This window comes from Podarcis vaucheri, assembly GCF_965113315.1.
Source record: "Podarcis vaucheri genome assembly, chromosome: Z".
Taxonomy (NCBI): domain Eukaryota; kingdom Metazoa; phylum Chordata; class Lepidosauria; order Squamata; family Lacertidae; genus Podarcis; species Podarcis vaucheri.
The window spans coordinates 3249268-3275327 of record NC_138758.1 but is presented as its reverse complement, the minus strand read 5'-3'; the positions used below and the strand labels follow the sequence as shown (position 1 = coordinate 3275327).

General features: G+C 46.4%; 1 protein-coding gene across 2 annotated transcripts in view; it reads left to right on the top strand.

The window, feature by feature from the left end:
- SLC6A14 (solute carrier family 6 member 14) overlaps positions 1-25526 on the top strand; it is a 55981-nt gene extending 30455 nt beyond the window's left edge. For both annotated transcript variants that reach the window (XM_082207429.1, XM_082207430.1), the window contains exons 2-14: positions 373-532; positions 1180-1311; positions 2960-3124; positions 5382-5517; positions 6988-7120; positions 11185-11325; positions 12416-12644; positions 15829-15954; positions 16769-16887; positions 18095-18194; positions 19862-19971; positions 21176-21343; positions 22544-25526. In XM_082207429.1, coding sequence (XP_082063555.1) covers positions 373-532; positions 1180-1311; positions 2960-3124; positions 5382-5517; positions 6988-7120; positions 11185-11325; positions 12416-12644; positions 15829-15954; positions 16769-16887; positions 18095-18194; positions 19862-19971; positions 21176-21343; positions 22544-22693 — 1869 coding nt within the window. In that variant the 3' untranslated portion in view covers positions 22694-25526. The remainder of the gene's footprint in view (positions 1-372; positions 533-1179; positions 1312-2959; positions 3125-5381; positions 5518-6987; positions 7121-11184; positions 11326-12415; positions 12645-15828; positions 15955-16768; positions 16888-18094; positions 18195-19861; positions 19972-21175; positions 21344-22543) is intronic.
- Positions 25527-26060: the final 534 nt, after the last annotated feature.

Here is a 26060-nt window from a genome sequence, read left to right as displayed (position 1 = left end):
GCCATGACTGGTGAGCATTATAACTGTTGTTATATAACAAAATGGGTCTACTTGGGCCTTGTCGTGTATGTAAATTAATGTAAACTAATTAATATAAATTAATAAATATTAAGTATTGGGCTGCATCCAACTAAGTTTTACTCAGAGTAGACTTATTGAAATGGATGGACCTAAGATGGGCATATTCATTAATTTCAGTGGGTCTACTCTGAGTATATAATAATATAATAAACTAATATAATAATTGGCATGCATTCTTTTGTATCATCTCTCTCTCTCCCTCTCTCGCCAATGTTCATTCATGGACAGAATGGTGGGATGCAAAGGTTTTGATATAAATGCATGAATGACTTTCTCTCTTCCTTCTTAAAGGATTTCACTTTGTCTACTGAGAAAATTACCGAAAAAGATGAAGAGAGTGAACGAGGAAACTGGTCGCGCAAATCAGACTACCTCCTCTCTATGGTTGGCTATGCCGTTGGCTTGGGAAATGTCTGGCGCTTTCCATACCTCACCTATAAGGATGGAGGAGGTAGGCTTTCTGTTTGTGCTTCCTGTGTCAGTGGCAAGGCCATCCTAGAAGGAGAAAGTGGAGAAGCACCTTAGTGGAGCGTTTGTTGAAGTTGCCTGTCTTATAATGCATGCTGGCAAAGAGCTGCTTACCTACTCACCTAGAGTGTGTTGAAAGTGCTTTTAGGCGACCAGCCAAGTAAATTTCCATGAAAGGCATTTCTTCCCACTCCTCATCCAGCCCTTGAGACACAAACAGCATGAATGCTGCAGGCTAGAAATAACTTACATTGTGCCAAGTGTGGTTGGCATAAAAGGTGCAGTGCTTCGAGCAATGCCCACCAGTCCCAGTCAGCAAGGCTTTTGGGAGTGGGAGCCCCAAACACCAGATTTCTAGAAGCCCGGTTTAGATTTACGCAGAAGTTGGGGGTAATACTTTAACAACAGAATTCATCCAAATGCCAATTGCCTCTTTAAGGGTGCTTTTTTCCGGGGTGGGGGTGGAGCGATTATGATTCTCTGTGCCCACACCATCAGCAGGCTGCTAATCTGCCTATTCCCCAGTATGTCTGTGGTGCCTAACATTTTGTTGCCTTTGTATATGCACACGTCTTGGAAGGTTGGCTGATCCAATGCTCACATTCTTTCCTTTTGTTGTCTTCTTGGCAGGGGCCTTCTTGATACCTTATACCATCATGCTGGCTCTGGCTGGGCTGCCTTTGTTCTTCCTGGAATGCTCGCTTGGGCAGTTTGCCAGCTTGGGACCCATTTCTGTTTGGAGGATTCTACCCCTTTTACAAGGTAGGCATTGTTACCCTTTCCACATTGGTTTCCACTGGGCTGCCATGAAACATCCACACACACATACACAACACTTCCTGGGAAGGTTTCTGTTTGTAGCTCTCTAATGCAAAATCGAGGGTGGTTTGTGCTCATTATTTTATTTTGGAATGTATTTTAATCTACCACCCTCTCATAATATATCAGGGTGGTGCAGAGCAACATACAAACATTTTTTTAAGCAGCACAGAACAGACAATTTGTGTGAGTTTTAAGCAACTGCATAGGCCTGCCATCAAGATAACACCTCTATGAGATGCCTGAGAAGTGAGGGTGCTTGCTGGATCCCTGCTGGAAGAGTGCCCCACAGAATGGGGCTGGTGACACTAAACGCCTGACTTACGGATGAAGCCATTTGGGCCATTGCAACGTTAGGGGCAACAAACAGCACTCCTCCGGGTGATCTCAGGGATTGGACCACAGGCAGTCCTTAAGGTGCCCTAGACCCAAGTTGTTCAGGGGCACAACAGCCTTGAACATATGAATATAGGAAGAGCCATGCTGGATCAGGCCAAAGGCCTATCTAACCCAACAAACACCCTGTTCTCACAGTGGCCAGCCAGATGCCCCAATGTGGGTGCAACAGCGTTCTCCCCAATTGTGATTCTCAGCAACTGGTATTCAGAGGCACACAGCCTCCAACAGTGGAGGGAGACCCATAGACATTGTATGTTAAAAATGCACAGTCTGTCTGAGAGCTAACAGAGCAGTCCTAGTTAGAAGCTGGTCAAATGAAGAAAGAAGTGAAAAAGAGAGAGGTGTGCTGCGTGACTCGTCCTTTTGATACCTGGACAGGTTACATCACGCCCACCTTCTATCACATGCAAAAGGAAGGATGCTCTAGCCAGGAGGAACGGGAAGTTTCGACTGGCTGAACCAAACACTCCCTCACACGTCTTCTCTAGCTTTTCAAGGAATGTTGTACTTGACTGCCTCTCATGGATTACATCCCACAATATTTACCCCCAAAAGAATTTGATCTAGAACTTGAGTCAATCAGTTTCCATCCACTCCGTCTTTTGCATCTTCCTTGCTTGTGGCTTATTGGGAAAGCAGCAGAGGAAGCAAAATTGCATGCTTGGTGGTCAAAACTGTGCTACAATAATAGCATACGGGATATTCACCACCCCTTGGATGAAAAATGTTAAGAGGTAGGAGGCGTGATCCCTGGGGACCATTCATAAACTCAGCAACACATCTGATTTGTATCCTCCTTGACTGCTTTTGCCTGGTTGGAAATGTGCCCTTAAACTCTTATCATGCCTCTTGCATAGGTGTAGAAGCCAGGGTACTGTACAGAGGTAAAATTAACATTTGTTGCTCTGTCCACTTTTGCATCTAGTATGTGGCCCCTGGAAAGGGATGCTTCCCTTAGGCTCAGTGTTGCCCATCTCTGCTCTAGAAAGTGCTTTGACCCATGTGGAATGCCGTTTTCAACTAGAAAGTTTGGAGGATGGTTTGGGCAGGAAGGATGAGATAGGGACGGCTCCCCACAAGCCTTATTCTCCAATCCAGTGAGTCTGTTAAATAATTTTGAGGGAACGAACATCATGGCCATTAGAAATGCTCTTCCTGCTCTTATCACGGTGTCTCCTCTCTATCCCTTTAGGAGTCGGAGTCACAATGGTGATCATTTCAACGTTTGTGACCATCTATTACAATGTCATCATTGGCTACAGCCTCTACTACTTGTTTGCCTCCTTCCAAAGCGTCCTCCCTTGGGCAGATTGCAATCCTGAGTGGGCCAATGCAAATTGCAGCAAGACGAGGCTAGGTAAGACTTCCATAGCAGCAAGATTGTTCTTTCAAGCTCATTCAATAATCCTTGATCGTGTTGCAACTTATTTACAGTAAACTGATGCCGTGGTCTCTTGCTGTTGCTGAATGATGGCTTATTTGGAGTCTGGATTAGTGCATCATTTTTCTTTACCCCTCCCAAATGGTGCCTCAGTATATAAGAGCAACGTTGCAACAGTCCATCACACATCAGTGTGTGACCAAGAAACAGGGATGGACTCTGCAAATGAAGCGTGTGGACATGCATAGGTGGCACTATGCGGTTAGAAGCGAGTTTGGTTATCTGTGGCCAAGTCACCATGGGCAGAAAGCAAGCTGGGACCCTACTGCTAATGGTGTCCTCTAAGTCTGTAGTGGTTGGCAGGGTGGGGCAAGTGGCTCTTACCTGGGATGAGGCTGGCACAGTGCAAACACACTGGCAGAACCAATCTGGCACTCCTACTAATGCATTTGTACTATGCTGACCTCACCACTCCTCCTTCTTTTGGGTAAGCTGCAGCAAAACTGGAGACGGGAGGTCCGCTAAGCATCGGTGCCCCCCCAACAGTTACTACTCTACCTCCCCCCCCCCCGCCTGCATCTACTTCTCTGGGGAAATACAGTGGTGCCCCACAAGACGAATGCCTCGCAAGACAGAAAACCCGCTAGACGAAAGGGTTTTCCGTTTTTGAGCTGCTTCGCAAGACGATTTTCCCTATGGGCTTGCTTCGCAAGATGAAAACGTCTTGCAAGTGTTCCGATTTTTTTTCACTCCCCCCCCCCTTTTCTAAGCCGCTAAGCCGCTAATAGCCTTTTAGCCGCTAATCCCGCTAATCCTTTAATAGCCGCTAAGCCTTTAATAGCCGCTAAACCGCTAATAGCGCTAATCCGCTAATCCGCTAATAGAGTTGCTTCACAAGATGAAAAAACCGCTAGACGAAGAGACTCGCGGAACGGATTAATTTCGTCTTGTGAGGCACCACTGTACAGAGTTTGCCTCCATGCTCAACAACTTCTGTTCATTTGAACCTCCATGTTACCAGTATGGAATGTGGACTGATAAAACACTGCAAAAGAGCAAACTTGATGTGGTCATATGTATGATTGCAATGCAAGGAAGCTCTGTAGTGCAATGGTAGAGTAGCCCAGGATCTCCAGGCTGGGCCAGGAAAGACTTCCTGTACAAAGCCCTGGATAGTCAGTGTAGACAATATGAGTTAGATGGGCCTATGGTCTGACTCAGTCTAAGGAGGCTTCTTATGTTCAGTTCATTTTTCAGGGTGATCTACTGATAGGTATAGGCATCCATGCATAGTGGTAAAACACCACACCAAGACTCTTAATACACCTGGATGTGCAGTCACATTGAGATGGCCTGTTTTCTACAGTGTTTTAACCTATGTGTGCAAGTGCTGATGCAAACTGACAAAGCACCACATAAAAAGAAACAATGCAATTGGGGTGTTAATTGGTGGCTATCAGGTCCCCCATCATTTTCTGTAGGCCAATCTTCCCTGGCCTGGTTCCTCCAGGTGTTCCTGGCCTCCAGCTCTCAGTATTAGCAGCCAGCATGGCCAGTGGTCAGGGATGATGGGGATTCATAATACAGCAGAGAGTATAGGTTCCTACACTGCTCAGCACCAAATTACCTGGAAGACCTGCTTTATCTCTTATATATTCACTGTGCTCTGCAGAAGAGTTTCTCCTGGAAGTTCCAAAGAACTCAGAAAGCCTGCTTTGCACTAACCTGGAGCAAGGCTTTTAGTGTGTTGCCCCTGTCTGTGGAATAGCATTCTTGTTGATATACAACAGACGACCATCACCTGCACCTTGTAGAAACCATTGGAGACAGTTTTGCTCCAACAGGCTTTCCCAGTTAGATAAAATGGCTCTTTACCGTAAGTGTTCACTGGTTACGGTTTTAGTTTTGCTCTAAAGGTATTTGCTGTTTTTCTGTTTCTAACTGTTTTTGTCATATGTATAAATCACTCTGACAGTGGTTTGGGAAGTGATTAATAAATGTGACAATGCCAACAACCACAACAACATCCATCAACATCAAGGTCCCCATCCTTGCTTGTTCCGTACCGGCACACACCCTTTGTGTCATTGCGATGGGCATTCTGCTCATAAGAAATGGTCAGAGGTCAAAATCACACTGGGGGTTAAAAATGTTTTTGCTGCTGTTGCTTCACATACTTGTTGTACCCCCTTCCTTCTGCAGAACTGCTGAGCAACACTTTTTTGTCTTTCAGTGTTAGACTGCAACATTACATTAAACGATGAGACTATCAACGCGAATTACTCTTGGGTTGAGAAAAACAACTACACCTGCATCAATGGCACCAAGGTGTTTGCGAACACTCAGGCTCCCAGCGAACAATACTGGAAGTGAGTCCTGGGCCTGTTGCTCTTCCAGTTGAAATGTGGTCTGCAGGTGTCATTGGGGTTGCCCTCAGTGGGTGGAGGGGCTGTGGCTCAACAGCTACACACAGAAGGAACTCAGGTTTGATCCTTGGCATCCCCAGGTGGAAAAATGCCTAGTCAGTGTAGACCAGCATTTGCCCAACCTTGTACCATCTGGATGTTTTAGACCACGACTCTTGTTGATGGCCAGGGATGATGGGCAGCAAGTGGAGAAAGAAGGTACAGACAACATTGAGCTAAATAGGCCAGTGGTCTCACTTAGTCAAACTCTAGTACACATCAGATTTTTAAAGCACATTCAGAGCACACCACCCCAAAAAGAATCCTGGGTTCTGTAGTTTGTTATTGGTGCTGAGAACCTTAGTTTGGTGAGGGGTAATCTACCATTCCCAGGTTTCTTTGTGGGGAAGAATGTGCTTTAAAGGTCTGGTTTGCATACAGCCATAGGCAACTACCTATGACCTTTAAAACGATGGCATTGTGAGGTAAGACTCTGCTGACCCCCATTTTACAGATGGGGAACTGAGAAACTTGCCCAAGGTCACAAACATGAGCAACAGGGTTCTTCCATATCCAAGCTGACCTTTGTCCACCCACCTCTATCATCAACCTTTTTGCAACCCCCCCAAACCCCCCCATCACTACCTATCCTGAAGCAGTTTAACAACACAGGAGGGCAGATCCTGAAATATTAGGCAGTTTTGTCTCCCACCCAAAACTCATTGATCATTAAGCATCTACCTAGGTGACCCCTTTGTTCAGGTGTATACAACCTGAAAGGGGCAGGCATTGGAGAGTGGTAATGACACCTGAACACAACTAATTTGCAGGTGTGTCACCTGCCCTGCTTCTTTTGTGTACTAATCATTATGGGTTGCGGCACATTTGCCCAATGAGTAATATGAGTAATAAAAGCTATGTTGTTAGTGAAACAACATGGTACAACCTCCAGAAGAGAGAAATGGATCCTGGTTTGCTTTGAGAAATGTGACATTGCCAATATTGCTTGGGAAACCTTGTAAGCTGGTGGTGGGACTTCACAAGATCAGTTCTCCAAGCTCAAAACCCAGAGGCAAAAAAATCAGTGCCCAGGGCCAGGATGAAAACCTGGCAAGCTAGATCTGGTTCAGACATGCAGACGTGGTGTATGACCAAGTCAAGATTAAGCTAGTATTTGTTGTCAGTGGAAATCTTGGTGAATCAAAACCAAATAGCTTCTAAACCCCTTTGTCTGGCCTGTAACATATTCTTAGGCCATTCTCCCATTCCTGGGTGAAATAAAAGTTCCTAAGCCAAACTGGGGTCTGCAGGATGTAGGAGCCCCTTTTGGAGGTTACACAGATGCCTCCTTTAGAACACATCATTTTGCACAGCTGGCTACAGCACTCCCTTCTAAGTGATATCTTTGCTGATGCTTCCCTTGTCTCCCCCCAGCAACAAGGTCCTTCAGCGTTCAAGTGGCTTAGACGAGACCGGGGAGGTTGTGTGGTACCTTGCCCTCTGCCTTCTCCTTTCCTGGCTGATTGTGGCAGTGGCCTTGTTTAAAGGAATCAAGTCTTCAGGAAAGGTAGGCTTAACCCAGACACGTTGGGCTACCAGCTGCAGTGCCAGCCTCCTTTGCATGAGGAAAGGATACAATCAGTCCACCAGATCTGCTCTCCCTCTCTTTGATCAAGCCTGTGCTCCAATGGGATGCAAACACATTGAAAGGAAAACACTCAGATGAATTCCCTATCTCAAACCCTGGAGAGCAACTGCTTGTCAAGTGCATACTGTACTGAAGTTGAGGGACAAAGCAGTTTCCTAAGTCCAGCCCTTTATTTAGAGTGAGGCACTGTTTTCAAGGGGAGGGACATAGGTCCATGGTAGAGGGTCTGCCTTGCATGCAGAAGGTTCCAGGTTCAATCCCCAATGTCAGGTAGGGCTGGGAGGGAACCCTTCCTGAAACCTTCGAGACCATCAAAGAACCATAGAATCGTTGAATTGTAGAGTTGGAAGGAACTCTAAGGGCCATCTAGTCAAAACCCCTGCAATGCAGGAATATGCAACTGTCCCATACGGGGTTCGGACCTGCAATCTTGGCATCATCAGCATCATGCTCTAACCATCTGAGCTATCTAGATGTAGACGTTACTGAGTTAGGCAGACGAGTTGTCTGACTTGGTTTACAGCAGCTTCCTATGCAGCAGTGGTCAGGCCCACTCTAGAAAATCCAGAATAACTTTGGATAGTTCAAGCACCTTTGGGCACCAAAGCAAGAGTACCAGCAGCCACTGCCTAGACTTGTGCTCACAGATACATGAGCTTATGAGAGCCTGCATTTCTTTCCAGTCAGCCGCAATGGCATAATTGTCCCCTTGTTCCAATGTGGGATGTTCAGGCTTGTTTCATACCTATCTACAGAATAAAAAATCCCCCTTGAGAAGAGGTTGTGCAGCATAGCTCAGAACTCCCTTGAGTTGGAAGAGAGTTCGCCTTCACACCATGCATTTAAAGCACTTTAAACCTCCCTGGCTTCTTCCCTCAAAGAATTCTGGGAGCTGTAGTTTAAGGGTGCAGTGGCAATTTTCAGAGTGGTTTAACAGTCAATCCCTCTTCACAGGGAACTCTGGGAGCTGTAGCTCTGTGGGGGCAATAAGGGGGGTCTTCCAACAGTTCTCAGCACCCTTAACAGACTACAACTCCCAGAATTCTTTAGGGGAAACCACGACTGTTTAAGGCAGTATCATGGTGTTTTAAATTCAGGGTGGAGAGAGAGAGAGATTTAGAGGGTTATCCATCTGCACAGGGTTTCTGGCAAGTGGTGGTGGTGAAGCAATGAGAGGGCTTCTGTTTGTGAGAGCAGAACCAGCCTGGCTGGCTCAGTGATGACATCCTGAGAGTGCAATGATTATTCTAAGCACTGCTAAGCTCTGGGGCCGACTCCCTTTCCTTCTCCAGTCACTGAGAATCATCGGCAGGGTGATTCCACTAAAATTAGCAGTTAACAACGTGGCAGAGGAGTCTAGTTTGGCACGGCATTTGGGTTCTCCTAAGCAATTCTGCAGGGCCAGCATAGAAGGACAAGTTTGGCAGGAACCTGTGGGTTGCTCTTATCTATGTTGCTCATCTGGAGGTGATCCCAAGGACAAGAGCTGAGGCTCCTGTGGGGTATCACCTATGGGAGTGTCCTCACTCGTGCACACAGTCACTCACACACTCATGCATTCCAGAGAACCTGCACGCCTGCTCACAATTGCAGCAGAGGAGAGGGAGGTTGTTCCCCAGAAGGAGGTTTTGCAGTACCGGCAGAATTGAGGGAGGGGCCATCACAAATGCTACCACTATGCTACCACAAATGCTACCACTATGCTACCACTCAGTGGATTTGTAACTGGCTGACTGACCGAACCCAATGGGTGCTCATCAATGGTTCCTCTTCATCCTGGAGAAGAGTGACTAGTGGGGTGCCACAGGGTTCTGTCTTGGGCCCGGTCTTATTCAACATCTTTATCAACGACTTGGATGATGGACTCAAGGGCATCCTGATCAAATTTGCAGATGACACCAAACTGGGAGGGGTGGCTAACACCCCAGAGGACAGGATCACACTTCAAAACGACCTTGACAGATTAGAGAACTGGGCCAAAACAAACAAGATGAACTTTAACAGGGAGAAATGTAAAGTATTGCACTTGGGCAAAAAAAAATGAGAGGCACAAATACAAGATGGGGGACACCTGGCTTGAGAGAAGTACATGTGAAAAGGATCTAGGAGTCTTGGTTGACCACAAACTTGACATGAGCCAACAGTGTGACGCGGCAGCTAAAAAAGCCAATGCAATTCTGGGCTGCATCAATAGGAGTATAGCATCTAGATCAAGGGAAGTAATAGTGCCACTGTATTCTGCTCTGGTCAGACCTCACCTGGAGTACTGTGTCCAGTTCTGGGCACCACAATTCAAGAAGGACACTGACAAACTGGAACGTGTCCAGAGGAGGGCAACCAAAATGGTCACAGGCCTGGAAACGATGCCTTATGAGGAACGGCTAAGGGAGCTGGGCATGTTAAGCCTGGAGAAGAGGAGGTTAAGGGGTGATATGATAGCCATGTTCAAATATATAAAAGGATGTCACATAGAGGAGGGAGAAAGGTTGTTTTCTGCTGCTCCAGAGAAGCGGACACGGAGCAATGGATCCAAACTACAAGAAAGAAGATTCCACCTAAACATTAGGAAGAACTTCCTGACAGTAAGAGCTGTTTGACAGTGGAATTTGCTGCCAAGGAGTGTGGTGGAGTCTCCTTTTTTGGAGGTCGTTAAGCAGAGGCTTGACAACCATATGTCAGGAGTGCTCTGATGGTGTTTCCTGCTTGGCAGGGGGTTGGACTCGATGGCCCTTGTGGTCTCTTCCAACCCTATGATTCTATGATTCTATGAAATGCAGATCAGCTGCTTTGCATGTAGATAGAAGGAGCAGCTTTTACAATTATAATTATTTTCAAGAAATATTTTCTATAGGCAATCATTGCACATATTATTTAACAACTGTATGTATGTAATGCACAGTGCTTTATTTCTAGGGAAAATGGTGCCAGTACGCACCATGCCCCCCCATCTCTCCCACCCTGCTGCTTTTTGCCTGTTCGCCCCCCCCCCCGCCACCATGCTGGCCCCCACTTGCCCACCCACCCGCCCACTCCCTCCCCCCTCGCACCTTTGCCTGCTGCATCCTAGAAGTGCTTTGGCACAATCCTTTTATGATCAGCAAAGTGCCTTCCAGGAACTTGCCTGACAATCACAAAAGGATTGTGCCAAAGCGCCTCTGCTCTGGCACCATCTTTTTACAATAATCAGGCACTTGGCGTTGATAAAAGGGTCACATGAATTTGTAGCATGGGGGCGGGGGGAGAGGTGGCATTACAGCCTACTGGTGCATACCATCTTTTTAAAAAAGCATTGGTTTTATATTAAAAGGCTCTGAGACACTATTTATTTACTTACTTACTTACTTACTTACTTATTTAATAGAATCATAGTATTGTAGAGTTGGAAGGGACCCAAGGGTCATCTAGTCCAACCCCCTGCAATGCATGCATCTCAGCTCAAGCATCCATGACAGATAGCCACCCAACCTCTGCTTAAAAACCTCCAAGGAAGGAGAGTACCCCACCTCTCGGGGGAGTGTGTTCCACTGCCAAACAGCTCTTACTGTCAGAAAGTTTTCCATATGTTTAGTCAGAGTCTCTTTTCTTGTAACTTGAAGCCATTGATTCGAGTCCTACCCTCCACAGCAGGAGAAAACAGGCATATTTCCTCCTCCATATGACAGCCCTTAAGGTATTTGAAGATGGCTATCATATCTCCTCTCAGTCTCCTCTTTTCCAACATATTATAATATCCAACATAATGATATTATCATTATCATATCATTGGGTGATTGATGGGTGGGCATCTCTGCCCATCTGTCAGAATGACCTGTGGGTGCTGAGGGACACAAGGCATCCATCTCATTGGCTGCAAGTGGCTCCCTGCTCCAGATCTACTGAAATCCTCCATTTAAGACTCGGTCCCACCCTGACTCCGCATTCTACATCCTCCTCCCAAATCCAAAATCTTGATCATTCTTTCATTTCTTTTCTCGTCATCACAGATTGTTTACTTCACAGCAATCTTCCCCTACGTTGTCCTTGTGATATTGTTGGTCCGAGGTGCCACTCTAGACGGTGCTCTGGAGGGCATTGAGTTCTACATTGGAAAGCAGTCTAATTTCACCAAGCTCACAGAGGCAGAGGTGAGTGTGTCCTGGCAGGTGGTGGAATTGGGCTGAGCACGGCTTCTGCCAGATATCAGATAACAGCACAGAAGGGCCACAGAAGGGTCAGTGTTAGAGCACTGTCTGGGAATGTCCCCTGCCTGAAAACTTGGAAGGCTGCTGCCCGTCAGTGTAGAGTGACAGTACTGAGCTAGATATGCCCAGGGGTCTGACTCTAGAGCTGGATCTACACTGATCAGGAGAACGCTATAAAAATGCGATAAAAATATTGCTCTGGGCAATTTCCCACTGGTGACAGATCGCTGCTCTACAGTGCCCTCACACTTTTATAACACATTTTTAACAGTATAACTCACCTGTGTAGATTAGTCCTAGGTAAGGCAGCTTCTTATGTACCATTAAATCAGCTCTTTATCTTCAACCAAGAGAAGCCTTACCTTTTAAGAGAAAGGTCATTGGTGCATGGTAGAACAAGTGCTTTGCATTTAGAAGGCCCCAGGTTCAATCCCCAACAGACTTTCCAGGGCTGGGGTGTCCTCTCCTTGAAACCTTGGGGAGTCATGACCTCTTAACATCTCCATAACTGGGCTAGATGGACCAATGGTCTGACATTATATAAAGGAGCTTCCTATGATGTTCCTAAGAGGGACCAAGTCCCTGTTATCCTCTTCCCACACTACTGATAACAGGCAAAGTGGGGATTCCTACATACCTCCCCTCTGCCCCCCCCCCCAAAGTATGAGTTCCAGTGCATCATTTCCCAGTCTGAACATGGCAGGCATCATTGCAAAAACTTCCTGTTGTCTAACATTGCTAGATGAAGAGAGCAGGGACGTTATATTTTAAAAAATAAATATGAGCAGAATCAGGCCACACACCTAAACTTCCCCTTGTTCCTCAGAGATGTTTCCTCCACTGTCAGAAGAGGATGTTGGACTAGATGGGCCCCTTTGGCCTGATCCAGCAAGCTCTTGTGTTCTTATGTTGGCTACCCCAGCCTATACCTGTGTACAACAGCCTTTGCGACACACATGCCTATTACATTGCAGGGATTGTGATGCAATAATATCTATATTGTCCACCCCCACCTCCATCTGTCTTTCTCAAGGTCTGGAAAGATGCTGCCACGCAGATTTTTTTCTCTCTGTCTGTTGCGTGGGGAGGGTTGGTCGCCCTCTCCTCATACAACAAATTCAACAACAACTGCTATTCAGATGCCATTTTTGTCTGCGTGATAAACTGCCTCACAAGCGTCTTTGCTGGTTTTGCGATTTTCTCCATCTTGGGACACATGGCACACGAGGCAGGCAAGAAAGTCTCAGAAGTCGTCGATTCAGGTAGACTGGAGAAATACTGTTTAGATCCATCTATGGCTGAGTACTTTTAAGGGACATTTAAAGCATGCGACATTTCCCCCTGCCCGCCCCCCGAATCCTGGAAACTGCAGTTTGTTAAGGGTGCAGGGAATTGCAGCTCTGTTCTCAAGATTCTCTGTGCTTTAATGTATGATGTGTTCATAGTTCATGCCTGGGTGAAGATGCACCAAATGCATTTGTCCTGCAGTGGCTCCTTGACAAGGAGGACTATAAGTAATAAGTAGACGTGAGGGTGGGAGGCTCAAGACAGCTGTTCTCCTGCAGCTCAGAATCTTCTTTTTTAATCCAAATTACAGCAATACTTTTATTTGCTCAACCAAAGTGCCAGCCTAATTGCTACTGGCTGCCAATTAATTAGCAGTTAACAGCCAAGTTACAGGTGCTGGCTTAAGTGTATAAAGCCCTGTGTGGCTTGTGACCAGGAAACCTGAAAGATTATCTCACCCCAATCAATTACTTACTATGCTCTGCATGTGAAGGCCTCCTTATCAGGAGATTTCTTCCACACAACAAAGAAATCAGGTCTTTTGTGTTGTGGTACCTATCCTATGTAACTCCCTCCCATTAAATATTAGACAGACACTTCCTCTGATGTTTTTTCCAGTGCCAACTGAACACCTTCCTCTTTTAAACGGAGATTTTCCCCAGTCTGTGTTTGTACTGGAATTATTAAGTTAGTGGTTTGCTGCCCTCGGTTATTTGGGGAAAGGATGAATCGGGCCTTATTTTAAGAAGCAAATGATTTAATGGTAAATAAAATATCACAATGATAGTGTGCCAACATTGGGGTTCTCCATGGCTTTTCATCACGCTCGATACTAAGCAGTAAAGGTTGGGTGGAGGAAAGGCTGGCTGGTGTTGAAGCCATGGACCCTGTGTGCATCTGCCTGCAGTCCTGACCTGGAATGTGGGGAGAGAAAACGGGCATTCAAATGTGGCGCTCTTGGGTGTTATAGAGCAGCAGTGGGCTGTGGCAAGCATCCCCTACTTGTGTGTAGGGGTGGGGGAGAAATTCTATGCAGTTTGCATTTAAAGTTGGATCTATCAAGTTTGCACTTTCAAGAAGTATATGAGAAGCAGAGCACAGCCAGCCAGCCATCAAAATTTGCACTTCTCCAAATTTGGCAATGCAGCTCTCCTACCAACCAATGTTTACAAAAATGCTTATTTCAGAGAAAAGCATGCCTAAAAAATGAAAGCATTCGTGGAAATGACATACAAAAATTCATTCCATTAGGTATTTATTTATTTGTTTCCTGCCCTCCCCAGAACTGGGAAGTGACTTGCAGAAATGTTTGCAGTCAAAATAATATACAAAAAATGTGTTGATTACGAACACACACACAAAAAAATGATGAAACACTGGCACATTTTCATGCCTCTGTACACCAAGAAAGTACACCAATTGCTTCAAGAATGTAGAGAATCTAAGACCGAAAAAGCAAACAAGCTGGGAGAAGCAAAATAAAAAAGATCCTTCCATTAATTCTCCTGAGCTTTCTTAGAACTGTGACAGATTGGATCCTAGCCTTACCATGAGGCAGAGAGAGTGCTGAGGGTACAGAAAGATGGGGAGCGAGCACAGGTTTGTGTGCCCTGTGCCCTGCCCCATACCCTATATGGTCGCCCAGTGGTTTTTAACCTGTGTGTCGTGGCACTCTGGGGCGCCTTGAAGGATAGTCAGGGGTGCCGCGGGCAACCCTGGCTTCTGTCCCTCTTTCTTTCCCTCCCTCCTCTGATGCTCTCTCTCAAGCCTGCCAAAGGCTTGTCCAGCTGTTTGTTGCAGCAGCCCTGGCTATAAGCTTCACAGGCAAATGGTGTCTCTGGGACTGGTCATGGGGTGCCGGTTGCCAGGAGCTCAGGCAGCCTTGGAGTAAGCAAGCAAGTGGGTGAGGGAGCCCAGACAGCCAGCCCAGCAGCCCTTGCTGTTGGGAAATGGACAGACAAATGGGAGGCCGGGCAGGCAGGCAGCCATTACACTGGCCTTTCTTGTGCTCACTGTGTGCAAGGCCCACCTGGGAGCTGAGTGCCCTGTGCTAAAGGGGAGCCCTTCTGCCATGCAGGCCTGGCAGCACCTGATGCCGCCACTGCTGCCTCCCAAGGTGAAGTGCTGGCCTCATGTTCACCTTTGGTCAGTCTCCATTGGGCCACTAAGGCTAGGAATGTCTTCTTCCCAGGCCCCTGTGGGGTGGTGTGAGGAGGCACCTCTCTTTGCAGGGGGTGGGGGCAGCTGCCCAGAGGACTCCCAAGGGGAGGGGAGAGGAGCCTGAGGGAGCACTCCACCAGGGAGGGTGTTTGAAAAAGGGTGAGGGGCTGCCAGCTCTGCAGGCAAGGAAAGGAGGGGACATAACTGATCTCCTGAGCCCCACAGGGGAGCCACAGAAAGAATGAAGTTGGTCAAGGGAGCAGTGGACCCAAAAAGGTTGAAAACCTCAGGTGCTACAGAGGATGCTTCCCCCCTGACATGTGGGGAGACGCCACCTTCTCCTTCACCTTAGGTGGCTAAATGTACTTCTGTGCCAGCCCAGCTGCTCTGATGCAGCAAGGCTCTACTGATGATCTTACAGCAGCCTTGCCAAAACTGGTGCCCTCCGACCACTGGGCAGCACAGCTGGAGGATACTTGGTCATCTGCAGCCAGAGCCTGCTGGGGCACCTACTTTTGCTATAACAGGCTGTGGGTGTCCGGGGGTTGTGCTGCTCTTGGGATATGTGTTGGTGGGGAAGTTGGAGCATTTCATTGAAACTGGAAGCAGAAAAAATCCCATCAGTTCATATATTCCAAGGCCAGAAACAGAAATCCCACAAGCAACTATAAGCGGCATTCGCTGTCATTGTGAGGGGTTTTTAGTCCACAAGCATTGAATAAATATGCTGTTTTCCTCCATTGAAATCAAATGCATGATTATGTAATTAATTGCATTAGTTTTGGCCATGGCAAATAGCAAGATGAACAAGGTAGATTTTAGCAGATGCCGAATTGCAGCAGAATGAATGGAATGAGAGCTGATTTTGATGAAACTAGGCTGGAGATTGCAGCCTCCTGCTCTTCCTTGATCCATAGCATCAGAGGCCTCCATTGAGACACTGCAAGAAACCACTTCCTGTTGCCTTCTCATCCCACAGTTGTTTCTCTTCTGTTACAGGCTTTGATCTGGCATTTGTTGCCTATCCAGAGGCCCTTTCGAAGCTCCCCGTCGCCCCCCTCTGGTCTTTCTTGTTCTTCTTCATGCTCCTGCTCCTGGGGCTCGATTCCCAGTTTGCAACTGTAGGTGAGTCATGCTACAAAACAAGCTGTTCCTATCTCAGCCACTCTTCCCTGTGACCTTCATGCTAATCTCCAGCCTTGATTCACGCAGCTGGTTTCCTGACGCAAAGATGAAAGCTAAGCTGGCTGGGGGGGGGGGCGCCTCCGCCAAGGACTGGCTCCTTTTTTGTTTAAGTTTATAATTTTATTCTAGCAAGATTCCAGCCCCAGGCCTCAGACAAACTCTGCACAAGCCTATTCATAGGTGTTCATTTATGTATTGCTTTTAAACCTAGTATGATGGGGAAATAGCAATAAAATCAATAGACTTTATAAACAAATAGACATGATAAGATTCGCAAGCAATATATACAACAAAATTCCATGTCTGGGTAGCCTGGCCTGAACAGAAAAGTTGTATGCTTAGGATTGCACTCTTTAGTTAATAATTTATTAACATTTCAAACCTCCTCAAATGAACCCTTGATTAATCAGTCGGCAGAGATTGTATTAAATTTTATTTCATCAGGCTGCCACTCTGAATGTCTTCCTAGGATTACAGTCCCTTAAACTATGCAAACCCTTCTGCAGAAATGAATTATTTGCAATGCATGTTAGATGGGCGAACTTCCGCACATTTAAAGCACACAGCTCCCCCAAAGAACCCTGGGAATTGTAGTTCTGGGGATTCAGTTCCTCATACCCTTGAGAAACAACAGTTTCCATTATTCTTTGGTGGGGAAGTTGCACACTTTAAATGTATAGTGTGTATAGTGCAGCATGAAATGATAAAATAAATCAGTAATACTAATGCTCACCATGCCCACCTTATCCTGCAGAGACCCTTACAACCACCATCCAAGATGTTTACCCCAAACTTATGAAGAAAATGAGGATCCCAGTGACCTTGGGCCTGTGCACCGTGCTATTCCTGCTTGGGCTTGTCTGTGTTACGCAGGTAGGAAGGAGCAAAGCCTCCATGGGCCCACCTTCTCCCTTGAGGATAGAATTTGTGAATCTCTCATCTCAGGGACAAAGGGGGGTGGGAATCACTATAGCCTTTTCCAGATGACTGTCCTATTGAGCATGCACCCTGGTTTATGTGCATGAAGCTTACACACTGGTCAGACTGTGGCTCCATCTCCACTATGCATTTAAAGAACTGTGGTAGTGCTTTAAACGGTGATGGTGCTGAGAGTTGTTAAGAGAACCCCTATACCCTCTTCAAAACTATAACTCCCTGAGTGGTTTAGCACACTTGTTCCCTCTACCCAGGGAGCTTTGGGAGATGTCGCTCTGTGAGGAGAATAGGGATCTCCTTAACAACACTCAGCACCCATGGCAAACTACACTTCTAAGGATTCTTTAGAGAAAGTCATGATTGAAGTGGTGTGATACTGCTTTGAATCATGGCCCAGCTGATGCCCTATTCCCATCATTATTGAGTGATCATCCTGGTTGGCTGTGCATGTTCCTGCTAAAGATTTGTGCATCCTGCACTTCTCAGTGCATTTCCTGTCACTTCCCTAGCTGCAAAAAGACTTTTTTAAAGGGAGAATAAGGATAAGAGGATTTGTTGTGCAGGGCCAGAGAGTGCCCTTTTAACTACGTGAGGCTATATTTCTGAGATGTGATTCAGTCCCTCCTGGAAGTAGTGACACTCAGAAGAAGGAATGGGGAGAAATTAATTTAAAGTTTGGGTTTAAAGATAAACCCACTGGATTTCCAAAACAGTATACAAACTGAAACACACCCATGCTCCCAAATTCATCTTCCTCCGAAATTTGCAATGCAGTTCTCCAGCCAAGTACTGGGTACAAAAATTGCATCCAATTTAAATGCATATGCTGTTGAAAATAACACGAAAATGCATTACAGTGGAGGAAATGGCTTTGCAAAAATGTGTACATTAGGCAAAACTGCATACAATAAACGTGTATATTAGGAAAAAATCACACTAAAATGCTGATAAATTTTCATGAAGATTTAAATAAGAAATTGCTGCATTTTGTTAATGCTGCAAAAATGTGAACTGAACTTAAGAACTTAAGAAACAGAGGAAACAAAAATTGACAGACTTGTCCATCCCTAATCTAGAGACACTTGAGAGAGATCTGTGTGAAATGGAACTAACTTTTCTGCTGCCTTTCATCCTGTTTCTGCAGGCAGGGATCTACTGGGTCAACCTGGTGGACCATTTCTGTGCTGGCTGGGGGATCCTTTTTGCAGCTGTCTTGGAGCTGGTGGGAATCTGCTGGATTTATGGTAAATGATGAATGCCATGTCACCCAGCCCCTAATAAAACACTAACCTTACCAAACACTCCCCAGTTCCAAAGCAGCAACAGCAACTTGATGATTAGGAAGGCTTCATCAACCTCAGTGGTGGAGCTTCATGCTCTGGCACGGGGGGCAGAGAGCAGGTGGGGGCAGACTGGCGTGTGTCCTGGGGGTGGTGCGCTGCCCGCAGGGGCGTTGTGTGCATCCTGGGGGCATGGCGCACCACCTGTGGGGGCGTGGCACCCAACGCGGGAGGGGGGCAGCTGCCATGGCACCCCCCCCCGGGATCGTGGTACCGGGGGCAGTGCGCTCCCCCCACCCCCCTCTTCCTCTGCCAGTGATCAACATTTAACATCTAACTTAAATTTTGATAATTCAGTCTCCCAAATGCATTGCTTTATATGCTACTTCGCCCTGGTCAAATGGCTAGACCCAGTGACACCCATAATTGTAAGATTGAATTAGCAGCTTTGTTTGTTTGTTTGTTGCTTTTATATCCTGTTTTTTCCCTCCAAGGAGCTCAAGGTGGTGTACATGGTTCCGTCATGAAATTCTACTCAATATTGATCCAGAGCAGAACTCCAGAGTATAGTTAGCAGAATAAAAACTTCAACACATTGCAAGATTCCCCCCAAAATAGACCAGAGGCAATTATATTTTATCCAGAAGAATTTTACTGCTACTGAAGGCAAATGAGCATAACGGTTAAAAATCCAATATATTCAGGATTGGCACTGTCCATAAGAAATCCAGTTGCAGCAGACTTAAATTTACAATAACTTATAATAAGACTAAACCTTAATACTAAGCACACTATGTACAAAACACCACACCAGAAGGAAAAGAGATAAAAAGAGACAGTTAAACCCAGGCTCCTTCTGGCCGATTAACATAGTCAGCACAACCTTGACAGAAAGAGATAAGAGAACCGGTTTAAGCCAGCTGTACTCAGCGCTCTGAGGGTATAACCCAAACATCAGGAACCTTCAGCTTGTTTATTTCACACAGAAAGAACCCCTTGTCATCTAATCCCTACAACAACTCTGTGCGGTAGACTAGGCTGAGAGGCAGCAACTGGCCCCCAAGGTCACCCAGTGGGTTTCATGAGACCCTGGTCTCCCAGGTGCAAGTCCAGCACTCTAACCACTATGCCTGTGAGAAGGGGCTCTGTGGCCGAGCACTTGCTTTGCATGCAGAAGGTCCCGGGTTTAATTCTTGCATCATCATCATCCTCGTCATTACATTTGCGTCCCATCTTCCCTCCACAGAACTGAAGGTGCATACATGTTCCTTCCCTTCCCCATTTTATCCTCACAACGACCCTGTGGGGTAGGCAGGGAAGGAGTGGGGAGGAATCGCAGGACTCTAGCATGGAGTCACAGGATCTGATCCAAGCCGGTCACATCTTGGATTAGATTCTGGAATCCACTCAATCACTCCAGTCCTGTGCCTTCTCTGTCTGTTAACATCTCTCCCCATCTTAAAACACTTTAGCAGCAGTTTTTCGGCCACTCCAAGGCAGAAACCTCAGTGCCACACACCTGCAATTGAGGACAGTCTGCAGGCCATCCCATCACTCTCAAGGGGAGTAAAAGAAAGCTGACTCTTCACAAACACAGAACTAAGCCAGCGGTTTGTGTCCCCTTTGCACAGGTGGAAACCGATTTATCGAAGACACTGAGATGATGATTGGGAAGAAAAGCTGGCTGTTCTGGCTGTGGTGGAGAGTCTGCTGGTTTTTCATCACACCTTTCCTCCTCCTCGTAAGTAGCCAACTTTTAGCAAGAGATTTCAGTAGCTCTGAGGCTGGGGGGAGGTAGAGCTGGGCTTACAGGAAACCTCCGTGGGTCATTTTTTCCCCATCCAAGCTTCCCCATATTTTCCCAAATCCAAGTCCCTAATCTCCACAGCTGACATCATATATGGTGTCAGGTATTGGGCAGGTGGCAACATGGCTGGATCAGCACCTCGCATGGTTGATTCCTGCAGAAAGCAGGATTAAGCTCACATGCACATCTAGGAATGCTTTGGATGTGTGAGATGTCCGCCCCGCCCCCTGCAGGAAACTGCATTGCACACCCAAATCCTGCAGAATCCGGCTCACCAGCCGAAGCACAGGGAGGAGCTTAATACTACTTGCTCCCACTCCTTGTAATGCCATGACGTATAATATTGGAGGTCTTTGTAGTCTTTTTGTGGGCTGCCCAGAAATATCCTGGCTGACTGGATAAGCTCCTGGGCTAGAGAGAGCAAAATATTTCCCTCACCCCAGCACTCCCATGAGATGCCTCTCTTGGGGGGGGGCATGCGTTATCTTGGAATGGTTCTTAGGTGCACAGAAGGAATGAAGCCACATTGATTTTAGGCTTGGCTGCACCACTGAAGACAATGACATTGACTCTCCTTGGCACTCTGCAAACATTAAGCATGAATAGGTGAAGGATGGGGCCATGCTCAGCCATGTTCAAATGCAGTGTGAAAACAGGCCAAGGTGAGCTTCTCTCCCTGGTGCAGTTGCCAGACATCTAGGTCGGCTCTGAAGTCTCCAGGTGTGCCTGGTGCCTCTTCAGGTGTCAGTTGCGGAGCTTGGATCTCCAGGTGAGCAAGAGTCCCTTTAATAAATATATATATATATAGTAAGAAGACAGCGCAGGCTTCAGTCTGGCAGGAGCTGGCTGCAAATGATAGCACAAACACTTGGGGGGGGGTTGCCCTCCTCTGCTCCCCTCTTCCAATTAGCGTCCATCTCCAGGCCCACCTCATGACATTACCGGGGCCACCAGCTCTACAGCTGTGGTTCAGTCTCAGATCCTGGCTTTCCCTTTTGGCCAGATTTTGAGGTTAGGAAACCAAGTCTTGAAAGCTGGGCCTAAAACATGTCTGATCAGGTCTTGTTCAATGCTGCACATGCAGCTTAGTCTTGGCTAAGTTTGACTCTCCTGTTTCTCTAACTTTTTTTTCAAACAGGCAATTTTGATTTGGTCTTTGGTCACATTTGAGCGCCCAACATTTGGCTCTGTGGAATACCCAGTTTGGGGAGCTGCTGTTGGTTGGTGCATGATCATGTTCTGCCTGATTTGGATTCCCATCATTGCCATTTACAAGATATCAAAAGCAAAAGGGAGCTTGTGGCAGGTAAGTGCTTTGAGGTATCATGAACTCTGCTCTGATGGGATAGTCGCCTTTCTCTGGGTCCCTTCAGATGTCCTTTAATTGTGCATTCGTGATGATTTGTGATCGCAATGCTATTGAAGTGGTTAGACGCAATCCTGATACTGTTTGTGCCTGTAAAGATTTTGGGGCAGCTTCATTTCCCATCAGTGCATACCCTGTAACTTCCGGTTGAAATTCCTTAACTTTTCATACCACAAATGTTCTGGCAGGCGGGTGCCCTGCTTTTGTTCTGCTGTAGCCCCTCCAGAAATCAATAATGTGGTAGCATTGGAGAAACTTCACAGACCAAACTAAAGCAGATAAAACCAGCTATTACTGCACTTTTGTTATGTTAAGAAAATGTTGCAGAATACACCCACAGTAAAACATCAGCCTGGAGGCACCCAGAGGCACTGAGTTCAGCCAGAGCTGAAACAATAGCAAATAATAATGCATATGTAAATTCCCATGAATGCTAGGACAATTTTGCTAAGCAATCTAAAGCATTGGTTTATAAGCTTTCTACTTTCCGCAAAGATTTGCTGGCCAAGAAACCTTGCATAGGCAACAGCTCCAGGGGGCCCAAGGCTCTTTGCCCCCCCCCAATCTTTTTCTTTTTTGAGGGAGCTGGCCCCTCCCCCAATTGCTGAAGCCTAACATGAAGCCAGACGTGGAGCGACATAAGATTTTGTGTCAGCTCCTCAATGTTCTTGGGAATATGGTGCCTCTGAACCCTTGCATGGCGGCTGCTCAGATTCCTGTCCCTTGGGGTCCTGAGTTTTCGTGTCACATACTGACACAGGCCATGTCCAGTCATTCTTCATAACTGACACAGGCCTTCCAGTCATTCTTCATAACGTTAAGGACTAGAAACTTGTGGACGCTTCTCATAAGGGCATGGAGCAGGAGTGGTGAGGGATGTGGTCTGAGAAGAAAGGGCATGGTCTGGAGAGAATCCCAGGGGCTAGATAGAAAGGCCTGGGGAGAGGAGCCACATTCATTCCCCCATAAACCTGAGGTTCCGTACTACTGACCTAATCTGTTTGGAGGAGCTATCTAAACCAGAAGCTTTCACCTACACACCTTGCAGCAGAGAATTGCGCCAGGCCTCTTGTGTCTGCTACTAGGACGACACCTCTAGACTGAGCCTTCATTCCCCCTTTCTGGTTCTCCCCCTTCTAGCGCATTACTTTCTGCTGCAAGCCCCAGCCCAACTGGGGTCCCGCCCTAGAGCGCAATCGTGGAGAAAGATACCGCAACATGGTTGACACAGAGAAGGAGAAAGACATCGAAATCCCGACTGTGGATGCCTACGTACACAAGCCAGAGTGAAGTGGCCCGTTGGGAGGCAATTGGCACTCATGTGCAGCAGAGAGAGTGGGTTTTTTGGGTTTGTGTGAACGGTGTTTTTTTTTATATAATGGAAGCCATATTATTTATTCTGAGAACTGTATATTGTGATAGATCAATGGACAGCAAGTCAACGGAGCGTGGAGGCAGGTTCTTCGTCGCTAACATGTACTGCCCTATTGACCTGCCCAGTTGCTAGATATAGTGAGGAAGACAGCATGTCTCCTGACCCCTTAGCTGGTGCTAAAACTGGTCCATGCTATGCATGGGGAGAGCTGGAAGAAGTTCCAGAGTTTAGTCCCTGTTCCCAGGGGAGGCTGTGACATAGATCTTGCTAGGAGTGGGCTCCATTCCCTAACCCATCATGATCCATTCCTGTAACGACCCTGCAGAAATCCTCCCCAGAGTCTTAATCCTCCACTGAAAAAATAAGGGCAGCAGCCTTGCCCATCCTAACAGGCTTTGTGATAGGAATGCACTTCCATAATGCTCGAAGGTGATTCAGTATCACACAAGTGCCTTACCTACAAGAAAGCATTGTTGAAGTCAGTGGGATGTAATCCCAAATAGATTAGTTTTTTGACAATTAGCTATTGTTTCTGTATTCCTGTTCCTGGAACAATGTCTATGATACATCAGATCTATATCTGTATTTCTGCATCCAGGCATTCCAAATTTGGCACCACAGAAACCTGTGATGTGCACTTTTTATTTTATTTTGCATAATTTATTGTTTTTATCCTCTTGCAAAATAATGATGATGATGATCAGATTTTCTTCTGGATGGATAAGCCACGTGCTCTCCACCCCTCATGCAGTTGCTAAAGATCCAGCCAACTCTTTGGTTTGGGGGGATTTCAGCTGGTGTTTCTGCCACACCTTTAAGCATATTGTTACAGTCCCAGCAATATAGGCTAGCAGCTTGGTGTTTGGAGTTTGTTTTTCAAATGCGACACTTCAGAAGCTGGGTCCTGTGCCTAGTGCCATATTCTGTGCTTTGTGGCCTTAGTTAGTCTCAGAAAGCCCAGAGTGGCTGGCTGGCCAGCCCAAAGACCTGACTTTCACGATGCTTCTGTTCTGCCTGATCTTGTATTGAGCTGGTAATGGCTGCGATCTTCTCAAGAGGCTCTTCCTTTCATCCATCTTCATCCCCATTCTCTCCTGAATCTCTAATTTGTGAGTGTCTCTGGAGAGGGTCATTTTTCTTAAGGATGTTGCACGAGTGAGTCAGCACTTGTTTTCTAGTTTTCTTCAAAAATGCCATTCTTTAAACCCTCAGGCAACCTGAGTTACAAAGGAACTTTCCCTGAAGCTCCTGCTATAAGTTTTATGGCATCAAATTTGTTTACTTCCAAAAGAGAAAAGTGACTTTAAATATATATATATTATTTCAGAATGTTGTTGTTGTTGTTGTTGTTAGAAGATAACTCAACTGGTAGAGCCTGAGGCTCTTAATCTCATGGGTCCAAACCTTTGGTTGGGCAAAAGATTCCTGCATCTCAGGGGGTTGGACTAGATGATCCTTGTTGTCCCTTCCAACTCTACAGTTCTATGGTTCTATAATGGGATACAGCAAGATGTCCATAGCCTTGTCCCACTGAACACCTGGGTGGGGGAATGTCCAGCTCTCCAGATGTTGCTAGACAGCAATTCCCATCATCCCCAGCCACTGCCCATGCCAGAGAGCTACAGGTTCCCCATAATATCTAGAGGACACCAATTCTTGAGCCCTGGCCCATGCTCTGATAGATAACAGCTTCTTTGGGCCCAGGGTGGGGGAACAAGAACACTCTTCCTTTGCCCTAAGTCATCTCTGTTGAAGAATGGAAGTGGAGTTGTTTCATCCTTCTAATGCAGAGTTTCCCAAACTTGGCTCTCCAGCAGTTTTTGCATTACAACTCCCACCATCCTTAGCTAGCATGGGATGGTGGGAATTGTAGTCCAAAAGCAGCTGGAGACCCAAGTTCGGGAAACACTGTTCTAATGGAAAGGTAGGCAACACAATGCACTCCAGATGTTGATAGACTCTTAATTCTCACCAGCCGCAAACAGCTTAGCCGGTGATGGAACTTGTAGTTCAACAACGTCAGGTCAGGCAGCATTGGCTACTCCAGTTCTGATGGCAGCCACAAGGAGGGATCCCAGAAACAAGTCACATTCACTTCATAAATTTAAAGCAGGTGCTGAGAATTGTTAGAAAACCTCTATTCAACTCACAGAGCAACAATTTCTAGAGTTCCCTGTGAAGAGGGATGGTTAAGCCTCTATAGGGAGTGTAGCTCTGTGAGAGGAACAGGGGTCTCCTAATAACTCTCAGTGCCGTTAAAAAACTACAGCTCCCAGAATTCTTTTTTCTTTTTTGGGTGGGTGGGTGGGAGCCATAACCGTTTGAAGTGGTGTCATGGTGCTTTCAACTCATAGTGTGGATGTGGCCACCATTTGTCCCCAGATGTTTGATTCTGGGTGGGTGGTAGAAAAATGCCACTGCAATGTGGCAGGATGTTCCAGCTGCCGTACCAAGCAGTTGCATGACCACTAGACCCACCTTCCTTCCACGTTTCCTGTCAATTGTAGGCCAATGTCCTGGAAGTCTACTTTCACTGAAAAGAGTCCTTTAGCTGCCTTCACAGTCCATGACATAAAATAGGGCCAGGGCACTTTCTTTGCCAGGGACACCAAGCCTGTGGTGATAGGTGGGAAGCTCTGGGTTTCCCCCAGGTGTGTTTTTGTACTGCAAAAAAACATATTGTCTCTTTTGGGAAATGAACATGTTGCCATCTCAAAACCAATAAAATTTCTGTTTGTTTGTTTTTGACCTGCTTGACCCCTTTTCCCTTCACAGAGCTACAATTCTCAGAGTGGTTTAACAATCAGAATTGTACCTCTGGTAAACCCTACTACTCAAAAGTAAGCACTGTTTAGTGCAAAGAAACTACCTCCCTGGTAAATCCGCCCAGAAAGGAGAGAAAGTTGCAACTGGAAATGAACAGCAGTGACAACGGCAACAAAAGAAAGGAGCAAGGGAAGGTTGAGGTTTAGTGGCTTGGGAGAGAGGGGAAAGTGGGCTAACCACAAAACCAAGGTTTGGCAAATACAGGCTGGCAGGCAAGTTGCCATGTAATCGGATCTGTGCTATTGCCTGCTAGTAGGAAGCTGGATCTTTGCCTTCCCCAAAACCAGCACATCAGCCATTTTATAGAAATGTGATGTGGTTCACCCACACACAAAATATATGAAAAACAAGGCAGCTTTTAAGTCATTATGGATAAGACCTCGGTTTGGAAATAGGTCCACAGGCACAGAAAGTTTTGACAAGCAAGTTGCAAGAGACATCGCTGTGCTGTGCATT